Source organism: Choloepus didactylus, chromosome 7 (assembly GCF_015220235.1).
Source record: "Choloepus didactylus isolate mChoDid1 chromosome 7, mChoDid1.pri, whole genome shotgun sequence".
In the NCBI taxonomy this organism is placed as follows: Eukaryota; Metazoa; Chordata; class Mammalia; order Pilosa; family Megalonychidae; genus Choloepus; species Choloepus didactylus.
In genome coordinates, this window is record NC_051313.1 from 89,379,347 (window position 1) to 89,392,611 (window position 13,265).

A 13,265-nucleotide genomic window follows, 5' to 3' on the forward strand; every position below is an offset into this window, starting at 1 on the left:
ATGATAAAAGAGATTTAAGTCTTAAGGTCTGAGCATTTGTATTTCTGAAGTTCATGTTCATAGATATTGTCCATAAGATCTATCGTAATTTAAATATGAGTATAGATTAAATTCCAGAGACAAAATAATAATGTGACCACATGTTAGGCTACTAAATTATAAGCATCATTCAAATTTACCTTGAAGAACCAGCAAGTAGAATAATCAATAGTTTTGGATTTATGCCAGATTGATTGCTCAGTAGGTAAATCATTTGGGTTAGTGTATTCAGACTTATAACTAAAAAATATCTGATTCATGGTGGTACAATGTAAGCTTTTTTAAACTTGTGTAAGTATAGTAAAACACCAGAACTATTGTGATCATGTTTTGCAAGAGAAAGTAAGGGCAGTTCTTTTGTCTTCTGGTTAGAACTGAGGTGGGAAATCTAGTCCCTGTTAACAACGAACGCTTTCTTTTGGAAAACAGGTAGAGAAAGAATCATGTAGCAATAATAATTAATTCTGAGTTTGTTTTATATATAATCCTGTTTGGAGCAATTTCCGTGATTTAAAAAAGGTGGTACTTTAGTAAATATAAAAACAGCATATAGAAAGGCAAATACAATTTTCTAACATTCTAGAAGAAATGGAGTTTATTCTTGACACCGCAATAGTATTAGTTTTGGTGATTGAATGTACAATCAATTTACATGCTTCAAACTTTAGTTATAGTACACATGATTTCTTTTGCCATCTTTGCATACTCTGTTCTGTGTACATGTGCCAGTTTTGCAACTGCATGTTGGTAGTGCTCTAGAAATCTAAAAATTGTCTTCTTTATTAACCGATACAACAAACATATTGATATTTTACAATGGGTCAAGAATTGAGATAAGTTCTGGAAAAGTTAAACCTGATGAAGACATGCATGCCCTCAGGAATTTAAAGTGTAGGGGCGCAACAGACAAGTTAACTAACCATTAACATACAATATGGCAAGAGCTTTCACATTTATGGCAGTTATACATGAGAATTGAAGGCTCCTGGATAATTTGTTTAATTTGATGACTCTGAGCTATGCTCCACATGGTCTCTATGAGGGTTCCCAACAGGTTCAAACCCCAATTACCCATAGCAGTAACCTGCTCATTAAACCATGCTTTACTCCTTTCCTTCTTTTGTTTCCCCACTCCCTTATGATAATTGCTGTGAGTCAGCTCTCAGACAAACTGTACACAAATCATTATCTCACGGTCTTTTTGAAGAACTCAAGCTAAGATGCACAGGAAATTCCATCCTTGTGGCAACCATGCTTGGCCCAGGGTCTGGGCATGTGACTGAAATATTGCCACTCAGAGTCCTGCCTTGAGACAGACACTGAGAGAAAGAGGTTTTCTCTTTCTGCCAGCATTTTTCAGTTGGTGCTGCCAACCATGAAGTCCTTCACATGGAGAAGTCTGTATGCAATAGGAGAAAAGTATTTGTGAAAGGAGAGCTGGTCTTGGCAGTGTTAAATCCTTGGTTCAGTCCTATATTCTTCATTCCTGTGAACTGCCTGGCTTCTCTCCTATTTAGGCTACCAATAAAATATACATTTTACATAAGTTAGTATTTTTGTTTCCTTACATGTCATCAAAAAAGAAATGGTTAATGCATACACTGAAGGGAAATAGCTAATAGAGTGGGAGAGTTTGAATTAAATGGGTTCAGCTATGGGCTGGTCAAAATGGAATTTAAAGACCATGATATTTAAGGAGATAAAGATGACTTCAGATGAAAATAAATATGAATTTTTCATACATTGGTCTCTATATTAGCATGTGACTGTATATAGTGAGAGATCTAAAATTATTTCACTTATAAAGCATTTATTCTTTAATGTTTGCTTTAGGAAAATTCTTTATCTTTCTATTTTAAATTTTGTCTCAGTTTATAGAGGAGAAAATTAAACTATCAAATATAATTTAATTTAAAGCATTTAGCTTCCAAATGTAGCCACTTTGTCCATAAGTCTCCAAGATAAAAGGAACAAAATTATCTTTTAAATGACAATTTACCAAGGATTAAATGTGGAAAAGTCACCTTGGCAGAATCAGAGCATTTACATGTGCTATTGATTTACCGCTGGGATCCACAGCTTGATGGATTTGTAGTACTTGAGGAAGCAAGTGGTTGCATTTAAATATGTCTATTACTCTAGCACGTATACTGTCATTACGGTAATGCTACATTACTTAGGCTGTATAATTCCAAGCACCAAATAAACATGTCATGACAAAATAGTTTGTCTAAATTAAAAATCACTCCTTTTGACAAATTGAAAACAAGAAAGCATACTTGTGGTAGCACATATCTATTAGGTTTAAATAGGTGTGGAAAATGTATATTGAGAAGATTCTTCAAAAAATATATATATACTGTTATCAATTAACCTTAAACATGTTAAATATTTATTACATTTAAAAATATTTAGTATCTCAAGTCATTTTTAAAGTTCACTTTCAATCTGGTGTTAAATCTTTTTAGAGTCTATTGAAAACAGCAACAGGATTGAATTTGTTAAGAATGAGAAAAAATTATTTAAAAATGATATTTGTAATCTAGATTAATTTAACTCCTGGATTTAAGCAGTAGGCTTAGTAGTCAATCATCAAATATGTTTTGGGTGAGTGGGGAAGTTTTAAAATATCATTTATTAACCATTCATGTACATACATTTGCCACAATAATATGCAAGCCAGACAGTATATATTTTAAAAAAAGAATCAAGAAAGAATCTATTTGAGAATGCTTGTTTGTATGTGTAAATAATTATACTGTAGTTAATAACGGAGAAGCAGCCAAATAGTTGTGGAAAGAGATAAATAATTGGGAAACATCATAGAATTAATTCACTGTGTTTTCTGTTTTAACATCTTTCAGCTACAAACTGTATATGTTCTAAACAAGTACTCTTCACACACATGAATATCAACTTCTAATTCAAAAGACTGTGACAACTTTAGTTTGGGATTAACTATAGACACATTGGGATGACGTGTGTACACTTTAACCTCCGCCACCCCCAACCTCAAATAAGCTTTTTCAGCAAAGCTTTGGCTTATTTTAATACAGTCCACGTCTACTTTATTTTTTTTCTCCTTCTTCTGTATTCAGGAATCACATTTCCTCGGCCCATTGACATATGTTGCTAGTTGCAACAAAGCTCCATCTCAGAAATGTCCAACATAATGAATAAAGCAAGACCACAGAAAACAAGGTTATCCTGTGAGATGTCCAAGTTTCCCAGGTCCTGAGGTTCGGATTCATCAGCCTGACTGAACTAATGGAGGCGCACAGGCACTTCTGCAGCCACCTAACACCCCTGAGGTCCAGTTCTCAAAAGAACATTTCCAAGTAACATCTTAGAGTCAGAATGCCCTGCCGCCTGGAGTAAACTAATCATGGTGAAATGCATATTATTTTCTAAATCTTTAACTTATGAAAAATCTGATAATCACAATGAACTATTTAAAGAATTAGAGCATTTTTTAAAGATGTTACTTATAACTGTACTATGGACATTTAAAAATCAAATATAAAAACAACAGCAGTGATTGATGATGTTAATGTGTTTTGGAATAGTAACAATTTCCAAAACTAAAATAAGAGCTATATTAATCTGGAAATAATTTATTTTAAATTTTTTTTTAAAGCTGAGTATATAATACCTACAGCACAAATGTAATTATAAGTATATAATTTCAGAGTAAACTTGAAGGAACCAAAAAGTGAATGAGATAAAAAAAAAAAGGGGGGAGGCAATTTAAAAATAATGCTTGTCCTGAAGTCTATTTTTTCTGCTACTCATTCAACCATTTGAGGTTTCTTATGATTAATGTTTCATGACACATCTTTATTCCATTTTTTGAATTTTAAACCATGTGCACCTTTCGATATAAAGTGAATTTCTTTTAGACTTCATGTAGTTGGTTCTATTATGGTTATTTTATATATTTTTTTTGTCTGGCTGTCTCTGCCTTTTAATTGGAATTCTAAAAATTACTTATATTTAATGTAATTATTATGTATGGCTTTAATTTAAACCATCTTGCTATTTGTTTTCTATTCATCCTATCTTTAATTTGTCCCTTTTTCCCTCTTATGACTTGGTCTGGATTAAGTATGTTTTAGTTTTCCATATTATCTTCTGCTGAAGTGGCAGCCAGATTTTATATGATGTCATCCCAACCTCCCGGGTGACTTTCAATTGGAAGAGGGTTTGACAGTTGACTTGATGGTATGTGCCCCAGAGAATGGCAGAGGCTTGTGGCATGGCATGATGGGAAAAAATAAAGTGGGCCAATCCTTTATGTGTGTGTGTATGTGTGTGTGTGTTTTCATTTCATGGGAATCTGAGTGAGGAAATACTGAGAAAAATTTTCATGGAACAGTAGGTGCTGACACTGAAACATCATGATACAAGATAGAAGCCAAGGAAGCTACATATATCATCTGCATGAGAATGTTACAAATGATTTGAAACTTTAAACAGGAAGAGATATTTGCAGATAGAAAAAGGAGAAGAACTCATACGAGAAGAAAGAAGTATGAATATAATGGGAGGAAGACAGAAACTTGTGGGACTCTAGACCATGCTATCCTTCAGATGTGTTTTAATTCCAATCCCAGTCCATGTGTATGCCAACAATAGTTTTCTCAGAATAAATAAGTTTTATTCTAAGAAATAAATAGTTTTCTTAGAATAAACTTAGAAAAATAGTTTTCTTAGAATGAGTCTCTATTCCTGAAACTAAATGAGTTTTACTGGATATTTATATTGTCGCTATGATCATTTGGTACTCAGTAATAGCACTGCAAAGGAAAAAAAATAAAAGAAAATTATTCTTGTTTCTTGTATTTTCTAACTATTATTGAGAAATATTTAGGAAAATTAGTAAAATATGCTAGTTAATATACAATATACTAGTTATACAACCATGGGAATATTGTTTAAATAGGCATGATAAATGTTAAAATATTGCATTTTGTTGAGAAAAGTGAAACCATGCTGATTTTTTTCTGACTCCAATGTTCTGAAATAAATAGAACTGCTACTCTTATCAGTCCATATAATCTTCTTTCATGTTCATTTTTTAAAATACTACTGGCATGTGTTTAAATGGATGACTAATTATGTAGCTATGAGCCTAAATAATTTGTTTTCTTTGAAGTACTTGGATATGAAAAACAATTAAATAATTTGCCTCATCTGCTAACTGCCTTGAATAAATGTGATCATTGAAGCTCAATTTTACTTTAAGATTGGTCATCACATTAATTCATTTGCTTGCCAGATTATTTTTATTCTTGCTGAAACATTTAAATACTTTAAAACAACAACAGCAACAACTCTGCTTGCCCAGGGGATTTAGTATTCTTCCCCTGATTCTTTCATTTGAGCTCATTAATCTAGAAACTAACATAATTTTTTTCATACTTAATTTGAAATGGAGTTGTATGAGAATATTTTCCATTTTATTTATTTTTTGATCTCCATTATGAGCATATTCTCCAGACCCTTTACCACTGCTTCTGACTTTCACACTCTATAGGAGGATTGCTCAGCCATACCCATCTCATCTCTCTTGCAGAATTTGAAGATGAACACTGTGAAATTGATATGAATGAGTTCCTCTTCCTTCCCTGCCAGAATTATGGTGACTGTGAGGATGGAGTCCACAATTTCAGGTAGAGAAAATAAAAAAATCTAGGTAATAGTATATTTAGAATTTTAGAATTTCAATTGACAGATTTAACAAAATTTCTGATTAGTAATAAATTTGTAATGCTGCAATGGTTTGAAACTTCAACTTCATTTTATAAAGTAATATTAATAGAGTTATTACACTTCATATTCAATAGGTGTGTTTGCAGACCTGGATTTTCTGGAACTCTATGTGAAATTGAAATTAATAAGTGCTCCTCTAAACCTTGCAAGAATAATGGAACATGTGTGGCTCTCACAAACAGGTTAGAGGCTGTTTTTGAGCAAATATATTATTTGTATGTATAATTTAACAGATAATAAAGTGAAAACATGTCCATTATGCAACTTATAAAGTAGGACCTTACTTATAACTTTGTGCTTTTTTCCAAATCCATCCTCCTCCCTCCCACCCAATTTCATCTAATATCCTGAATTCCTACAACCCTTGTCTTTAATTTGTAGTATTATTTTTATATATGCCTGAATAAGACAGTTTATTTTTCCTGTTAATATAGGTGAAGTAATACTGTGTGTAATCTTCTGAAACAAGCCTTTTCTCCAACATATGTCTATATCACCTATCTATGCATATATCTGTTGCTCATTTTCAACTTCTTAGAATAGTCCATCTAAAATATATGCCAACATTTATTTTTCATTCTCTGATCATAGATAGGTATTTGCACTATTTTCCTCTTTTGTCTTATCAACAGTAGTGCTATTTAAAGTTTTCAAATATTTGTCTAAAAGCACAACTACTGTATACAATTACTCTAGGTTATGTATCTAAAGATAGATGTGCTGTACCATTTAGCAGACATTTTTATATTCCCTAAATCATGTTTTTTTTTTTTTAATTGCAGTTTGAAAATATTTAAAGTTCTCTCCTTCATACTTAAATCTCAAATCCATATGGAATATTGAGTGTGTCTGTGTGTGAATGTATGCAGGAGTAAGGGTGTGTCTAGTATGAGGTAGGGATCTAAGTACATTTTTTCCATATAAATAGCCAATTGTGCCTGCTGTATGTGTTCAGTAAGGCTTGGAGGAAGAAGCATGGAACACCAGCGGCTATATTACAGTATCTTTCTTCAAAGGGCCAGTCTGACCCTTAGTTGAGGGACTGAGTTTATGACCTAGCTTAGGACTGGGAGTTGTATAAGGGATTGGGAAACAGTACAAGGACAAACTGAATTAAATTTCTGTTCTGCAGACCTATACCCTTCATTCTATATATGTCAAGTAGCATCATAGTAGACTGTTTTTATATTTCAGTTCTAGAAACTCTTCATCAGTGAGCCATTGCCACAAATTCTTGTGAACAAAACCATGGGTCACCATTCTTTTTCCCTGTATTTTATGGTTATTTGCTCATTTTGTATCTCATGGTCAAGCACATCCAATAGGCCTTCTCCATTATTGGACCCCATTATTCTAATTTGTATCAAGGAACCCGGTTTCACTGTAGCCTCCCCTACTGTCATCTGCAGGCTATAGAGGACAATCTCCACAGATGTCTTCAAGGACACTAGTTTCCCTTCAGTAATCCTTTCCTTAATCCTTGGTGAATGGACTGTCCACTTGGATGAACGGAGTGTCTTCCTAGGAGAATGGAGTGCCCCTTCACCCTGCCCCCATCCCCATATCCTCTTAGGATAGGAATTAGAGGTGGCTGAGCAAATTACACATAGTAGATCCATTCCAACATTTTCATACTGCATTGTTTTGGAACTCCTCCTTCTACTGTATACCAGAGAAACTCTGGCATTTCTACCTCATTGGCCTAAGTTGTGACCAAGTCCAGACCTTGCTTATCCAGTTTAGTTGACACCACACCCAGATGTTCAGACTACCACAGTAAATCTTCTCTCCCCACCAGTGTCAATGAATAAATCTCAGTTGAGCCTTTTATGACTCAAATATATTCTCCATCGTTCTGACCCCTTTAGAATCATTTCCAACTTTGTGACAGTACAGACTGTTGAGAATTTGTAACTGTTTAGGGTATAGGCTCTCTTCTCTCAAAGTAATTGCTTCCTCTTCTTATCAGCAATGTTGGAATCTAACTCTTTTTATGGGCCAGAAGCAACGGAGGTGCTAGGGGTCCAGGAAAAACTGGCAAAGGTTTGTATAAGGCAACTCTCCCAGCTGTAGTTATAGGAAGGTTTTTTGCATAGAATAATGGGTTCCCTCAGTCACAGGAGAAGTTTTGCCTTTACCAGTAAAAGAAATTTCAGTGGATTTAGAGATGTAAATTCCTTAGTCATATCTGTTCTGTCTACAGAGTTCAAGACTACTTGAAAGTTATCATGCAGATGGAATTGGTTTGCTACCATTGCTTTCCAAACAACATGAAAGCTCAACCATTTATTATTATTATTTTCACATTTGCTGTCTTCTGGAATTGGCTAATATAGTTTGGATTTATCTGTGTATCTCTGAGTCTAAGTGGGAGAAGTTGAAGTGGGGAAATCTGAGGATCTGTGAGTCAGCTGAAATGGATCTTGGAAATCCCATCCACTGCTCATGAGAATATGAAGTACTTTGGAGAAAGTGTTGTAAAGTTAATATGTGTATACTGTAAAGAAAATCTTGAAGATATGTACTAAGTTATGCATTTGAGATATGTTTGTAATGGTGAAAATTTAGAAACAATCTAAATAAACAAAAATGTGATAAAAGTAGAAAACTATTATTTTCCATGAGCAAACAGTAAGAATATGTATCTTTTAAATATTTTTTGAAATATATGATACTTAATGATCAAAAAGTCTCAGAATTATATGATACACAACATGTATTTAGTGAAATAATAAGACACAATTTCAACAAATACAGACCAATATAAGAATAATGATTGCCTCTTGAAGGAAATGGAGAAGAGAGGGGATCAGGATAGATATAAAAGTGTTTCAAATATATTTGTTACATACATTTTCCTTAAATATTCTGAAGCAAACATGGATATTGAATATTCTATTCTCAGAAAATTACTTTGTTTAAATTTTTATAGTAAAAGTCATTTTCAATGCATTAAACATTTTCAAAGACAAAAATCTATTACAAGTGAAAAATGAAGTGATCACATTGTCATACACAATCTCTTTTGCCAGAAAGTATGTTTTTATGAAAAAATTTTCTTTTTGTTTTAGCTTACTGTTATTAAATTACCCATTAAAATATTTGTAGCAATCTAACAACTCATTTAAAACCAATTTTTAATAGTACAAATTAAATTAACTATAGTCCCACAGAACAGTTATTAGATTTCCTATTGCATCCATTTTTTTAATCTCTTCCATTCTCTTTTGAGTTGATTGAAACTGAGATTTGAATCATTTAATACTTCTTAATGAAATTTTTTAAAGACAAAATCATTGAAATGTGATAGTATGTAAACGATAGCCTCAATTCATGTGCAAAGTCATTACAAAAGTGGACACTAGCGTTGGCATTTTCTGATACTTGATAGCATAGAGGTATTAGATAGAACTAATTTAAAAAAATTAAACTTTATTTTTAGAGCAGTTTCAGGTTTACATAAAAATGGCACAGAAACTACAAGGATTCCTCAGATACTGAAACACACGAACTAATATCTTTTTAAGTATCAGTCATCAGTTCACTTGGGTAACTAACAACAGTATCAATCTCCTGAAAATTAATAACTAGCAGATTCACTAGAATATTACAGTAACAATAGTTGGTCCACTCAAAGAAAACATAAGAAGAAAATTTTCCAAATACCTGGCCCATGTGATTCTCACAGCCAATCATTATCAACAAGCAGGCTTGAACTCATCACTGTGTGATGTTGATTTTAGCAATCCTCTCCTGCTGACAAAGTTGAAATGATGGGTTACTATGCATTTAACTAAAAGACAAAAGGCTGTACATTCTTCTGTAAATTGTTTGCCTAGAAACCAGACATCAATCTGAATGACTGCTATTCAAAAAACAGGCATTCTGCCATAACAACATTGTTTCAGATTAAATTCACACCCACATGTGGTGCAATTATAATAAAGACATAAGAAGACTATTGTAAAAATAACTGCTCTCTGGAGTGTATATTTCGGATCTCTAAAAGTTGTTTTACTATTTTTTTCTTTTTGCTTGATGGGCACAGCATGCATAACACCTTAAAATATATCCTAAAGATGCTTAGGTAAATTGAAGTAAACAAAATAAACTATGCATAGTACAACATAGAATATAAAATTAATATTCTTAGATTAGTAATGCTTTTGACAGATTTTACCATATAACCCCCAGTCACATGCACAATTAGCCCTGTTATTAACATTTTGTATTAGCATGTTCACCTTTGTTACAAGTGATGAATCAATATTACAATTATATTATTAAGTACAGTCCATAGTTTACATTAGGGTTCATTCTTTGTGTTGTACAGTTCTTTAGATTCTATGGTTTCTTTTAATTATTATTTTTTTCTGTTAACATATACAGAACCTAAACTTTCCCATTTTAACCACTTTCAAGTGTACAATTCAGTAGTATTATTACATTCACAATGTTGTGCTACCATTACCCCAAACAGAAACTGTTACCAATTAAGCACTAATTCTCCTTTCCCCACTCTTACCACTACCTCTGGCAACTCGTATTATAATTTCTTACTCTATGAATTTGCATATTCTAATTATTTGATATGCATTTATGTGTAACAATAAACTATATTGTGTTAAAATAGAATTGGGGTGTTTAGTATGAACTCATGCATTCATAGGCATGTGTTTGAAATACACATACACATAGAAACATGTAAATATAGAAATGAGCCATATACGCTTGTATGTGTATATACATACATTAATGACATACATAAAGCTATAATCTTTGTTTCTAAATACCAATCTTCTCTTAAAATTACCAGAGCTGTATAGAGAAATGGCTGATTCCATATCTAGGGTAGGGAAAATACAAGATGATCCTGAAACAACTTGTGCTAGAAAATAGGAAAATGCTCTAAATAGATGGAGACATGTCAAAAGGACACAGAAACTGGCTTGAATAAGTTCTCAGTAGCCAAACCTCGGAAAATTTAGCACAAAAATAAATAACAATAGTTACCTATTATGACCCATTAAATAAGAAGCCATAGTCCATACTGATACAAAACAATAATAAATAAATAAATAAATAAATAAATAAATAAATAAGTACTCTTCCTGAAAGTAGGATATCAACTAGTAAATGTAGAATTAATGATGGGGATGGAATAGAACCATCTGGCAAACAACATGGAGATAATTGATTCATTTATCATCAGTAGATGCTAAAACTAGTACATTAATACTTGAAAAAAATATTTCCATAATTTCCAAGTGTCTCTTCATTTGCTTCATTGAGGACACACCATTTAGTATTACTGCTAAAATTGCATAATTTATTTAAGAGGTGACATCATGTATTTCCTAATTGAGAGACATTCTAGAAATGCGATCTTTAAAAATGTCAAGGCAAGAAAGACTAAGACAACTGAGAAACTGTTTCAGATTAGAGGAACTGTTCCAAATAAAGAAACATGGCAACTAAATGTAATCCAGTGTATGCATATTTCCTGGATCATTATTTTTTTAAATTAAAAATTTGAATAATATGTGTAGATTGAATTATGGTATTGTATTGAAATTATTTTCCTGGTTTTGATAACTGTAATTTGGTTAAGAGAATGTCATTGTTCATGGGAAGTGCCAACAAGGTATTAAGAAGTAAAGGATCACGTTTGCTGTGTACTCTGAAATGACTCCGAAAAGTAATACATATTTATTTATAGAGAAAAATGACAAAGCAGATACTATAAAATATTAACAATTGGAAAATCTGTGTAAAAAGAGTATGGTATTTTTTCTACTGTTCTTACAATTTTTTTGTACATTTGAATAAATTTGAAAATTAAAAATTATCAAAACAAAAGCAAGGGAAAATGAAAAGATTTTGTAAGACATGTACATTCTAATAAGAACGGTAAAAAATGCCCAGGTTCACTATTTCACAGGAGGTGTAACACAGTCAAAAGAGAGGAAACAGAAATACTCATGTGCTTCACAGATTCTATATCAAGGAGGAGATTCTTAAATTAAAAAGAGCAATCTGTTCATTCTTAAGAGGTATTTAAAGTCAAAGTTGGTAGAGATACTAAGAGAGCACCTCCTGTTGTAAGTTGGTTTAAATTCTCCAGATTCTAAGGTATTGATTTGATCTTGAAGCCATTCGGGAACATTTGTAGGCAAGAAAAAAAAAATAGGGGTGGCAAAAATAAGGAATAGGGATATTTCTTGGTTTTCAAAATGATCTTGGGAAATACAATCCTATTTTATACAACCATGACTTTCACATGCAAATTTAATGCCTGCTGCCCAACTGCTACAATAATCTCCACTCTTTATTATAACAGTAAAACCTTTTCTGTCACCTTGTCTAGCAGTTAGCTGAGCTTTCATAGTATGTCACATCTGTCTCTATTGGAACCTATTTACTTCTTAAAAAGCAGGGCTCTATTGGCCCTTAACTTCTTTAAAAGAAAGTCCAAGCTTTATTTACTGTTTTAATTGGATATATAACTAATGTTTGTCACACAATTGTGTGCTGAATGGGTAAAAGAGAGGAGTGGGGACTTGAGACTTCTGATGGCTAGGTTTTCAGAGTAATTAATAATTTCATTGTAATTACAAATGATGACTGAGATTAATTAGAAAGTTTTCTTATAAATAAAAATAAAAATCTGGCTTAAAAGCATTTCAAGGAAATTTGGTAAAAACCTCTTTCTCTAGACTTCTAAAAGAGAAAAAAAAATATGTAAAGTTATTTTTGCAAAGTGCACTTTTCCCTCAATTTAGTATCTGTACATGAAAATTGTTTCCCTATTTTCATTAATATTTTAATATTTTCATGAAAGCTGAGTTAAGACAAATTATTTTTTTGATTTTTTAAATTTTCTTATTATTTATTGGTTTTGTCAGTAATTATTTGTTGTTACTCATTGATATTATTGTACATATACTTAATTAGAACTAATGACAATTCCATCTCAGAAGATGACACTAAGTGGTCTTGTATCTTTGGTAAATATTTCAAACTGATTACATGTTGAAATTAAAAGATAAATTAAAGAAGAGTACAAAAACATATCCAGTACAATATCCAAGAATAGACTGAAAATAAATTCTGGGTGATTCTCAACAGGAAAGAACTAGAGGACCTGAAGAGAGCAGGGTCTGAATCAATAATAAGAAATCCAGTTGGGAGCAAGGAAACAATCCAAAATCAGAATCCAGAGGACAAATCTGAACTCAGGAACTCAGAATCAGCAGAGGGTGATGTACAAGATAAACAAGAAGATAGTTGGGCATCAAAAGGGGTTCAGGTGAAATTTCTGGAAACTATTCTCCTTTGCAAGGTTTTTTGAGTTATTCTCTGTCAAATGCATAGGACTTTGAACCTAGTATATAACTATTGAATAACGTCAGATTTCTCCAACAACTGCCAGTATGTTCCTGCTAAAAGAAAAA

General features: G+C 32.3%; 1 protein-coding gene across 1 annotated transcript in view; it reads left to right on the forward strand.

The window, feature by feature from the left end:
* The window catches only part of EYS (eyes shut homolog), a 1,792,869-nt gene that overhangs the window by 622,318 nt on the left and 1,157,286 nt on the right, over nt 1-13,265 (forward strand). The window contains 2 exon segments of the mRNA XM_037844664.1: nt 5,615-5,711; nt 5,886-5,993. Coding sequence (XP_037700592.1) covers nt 5,615-5,711; nt 5,886-5,993 — 205 coding nt within the window.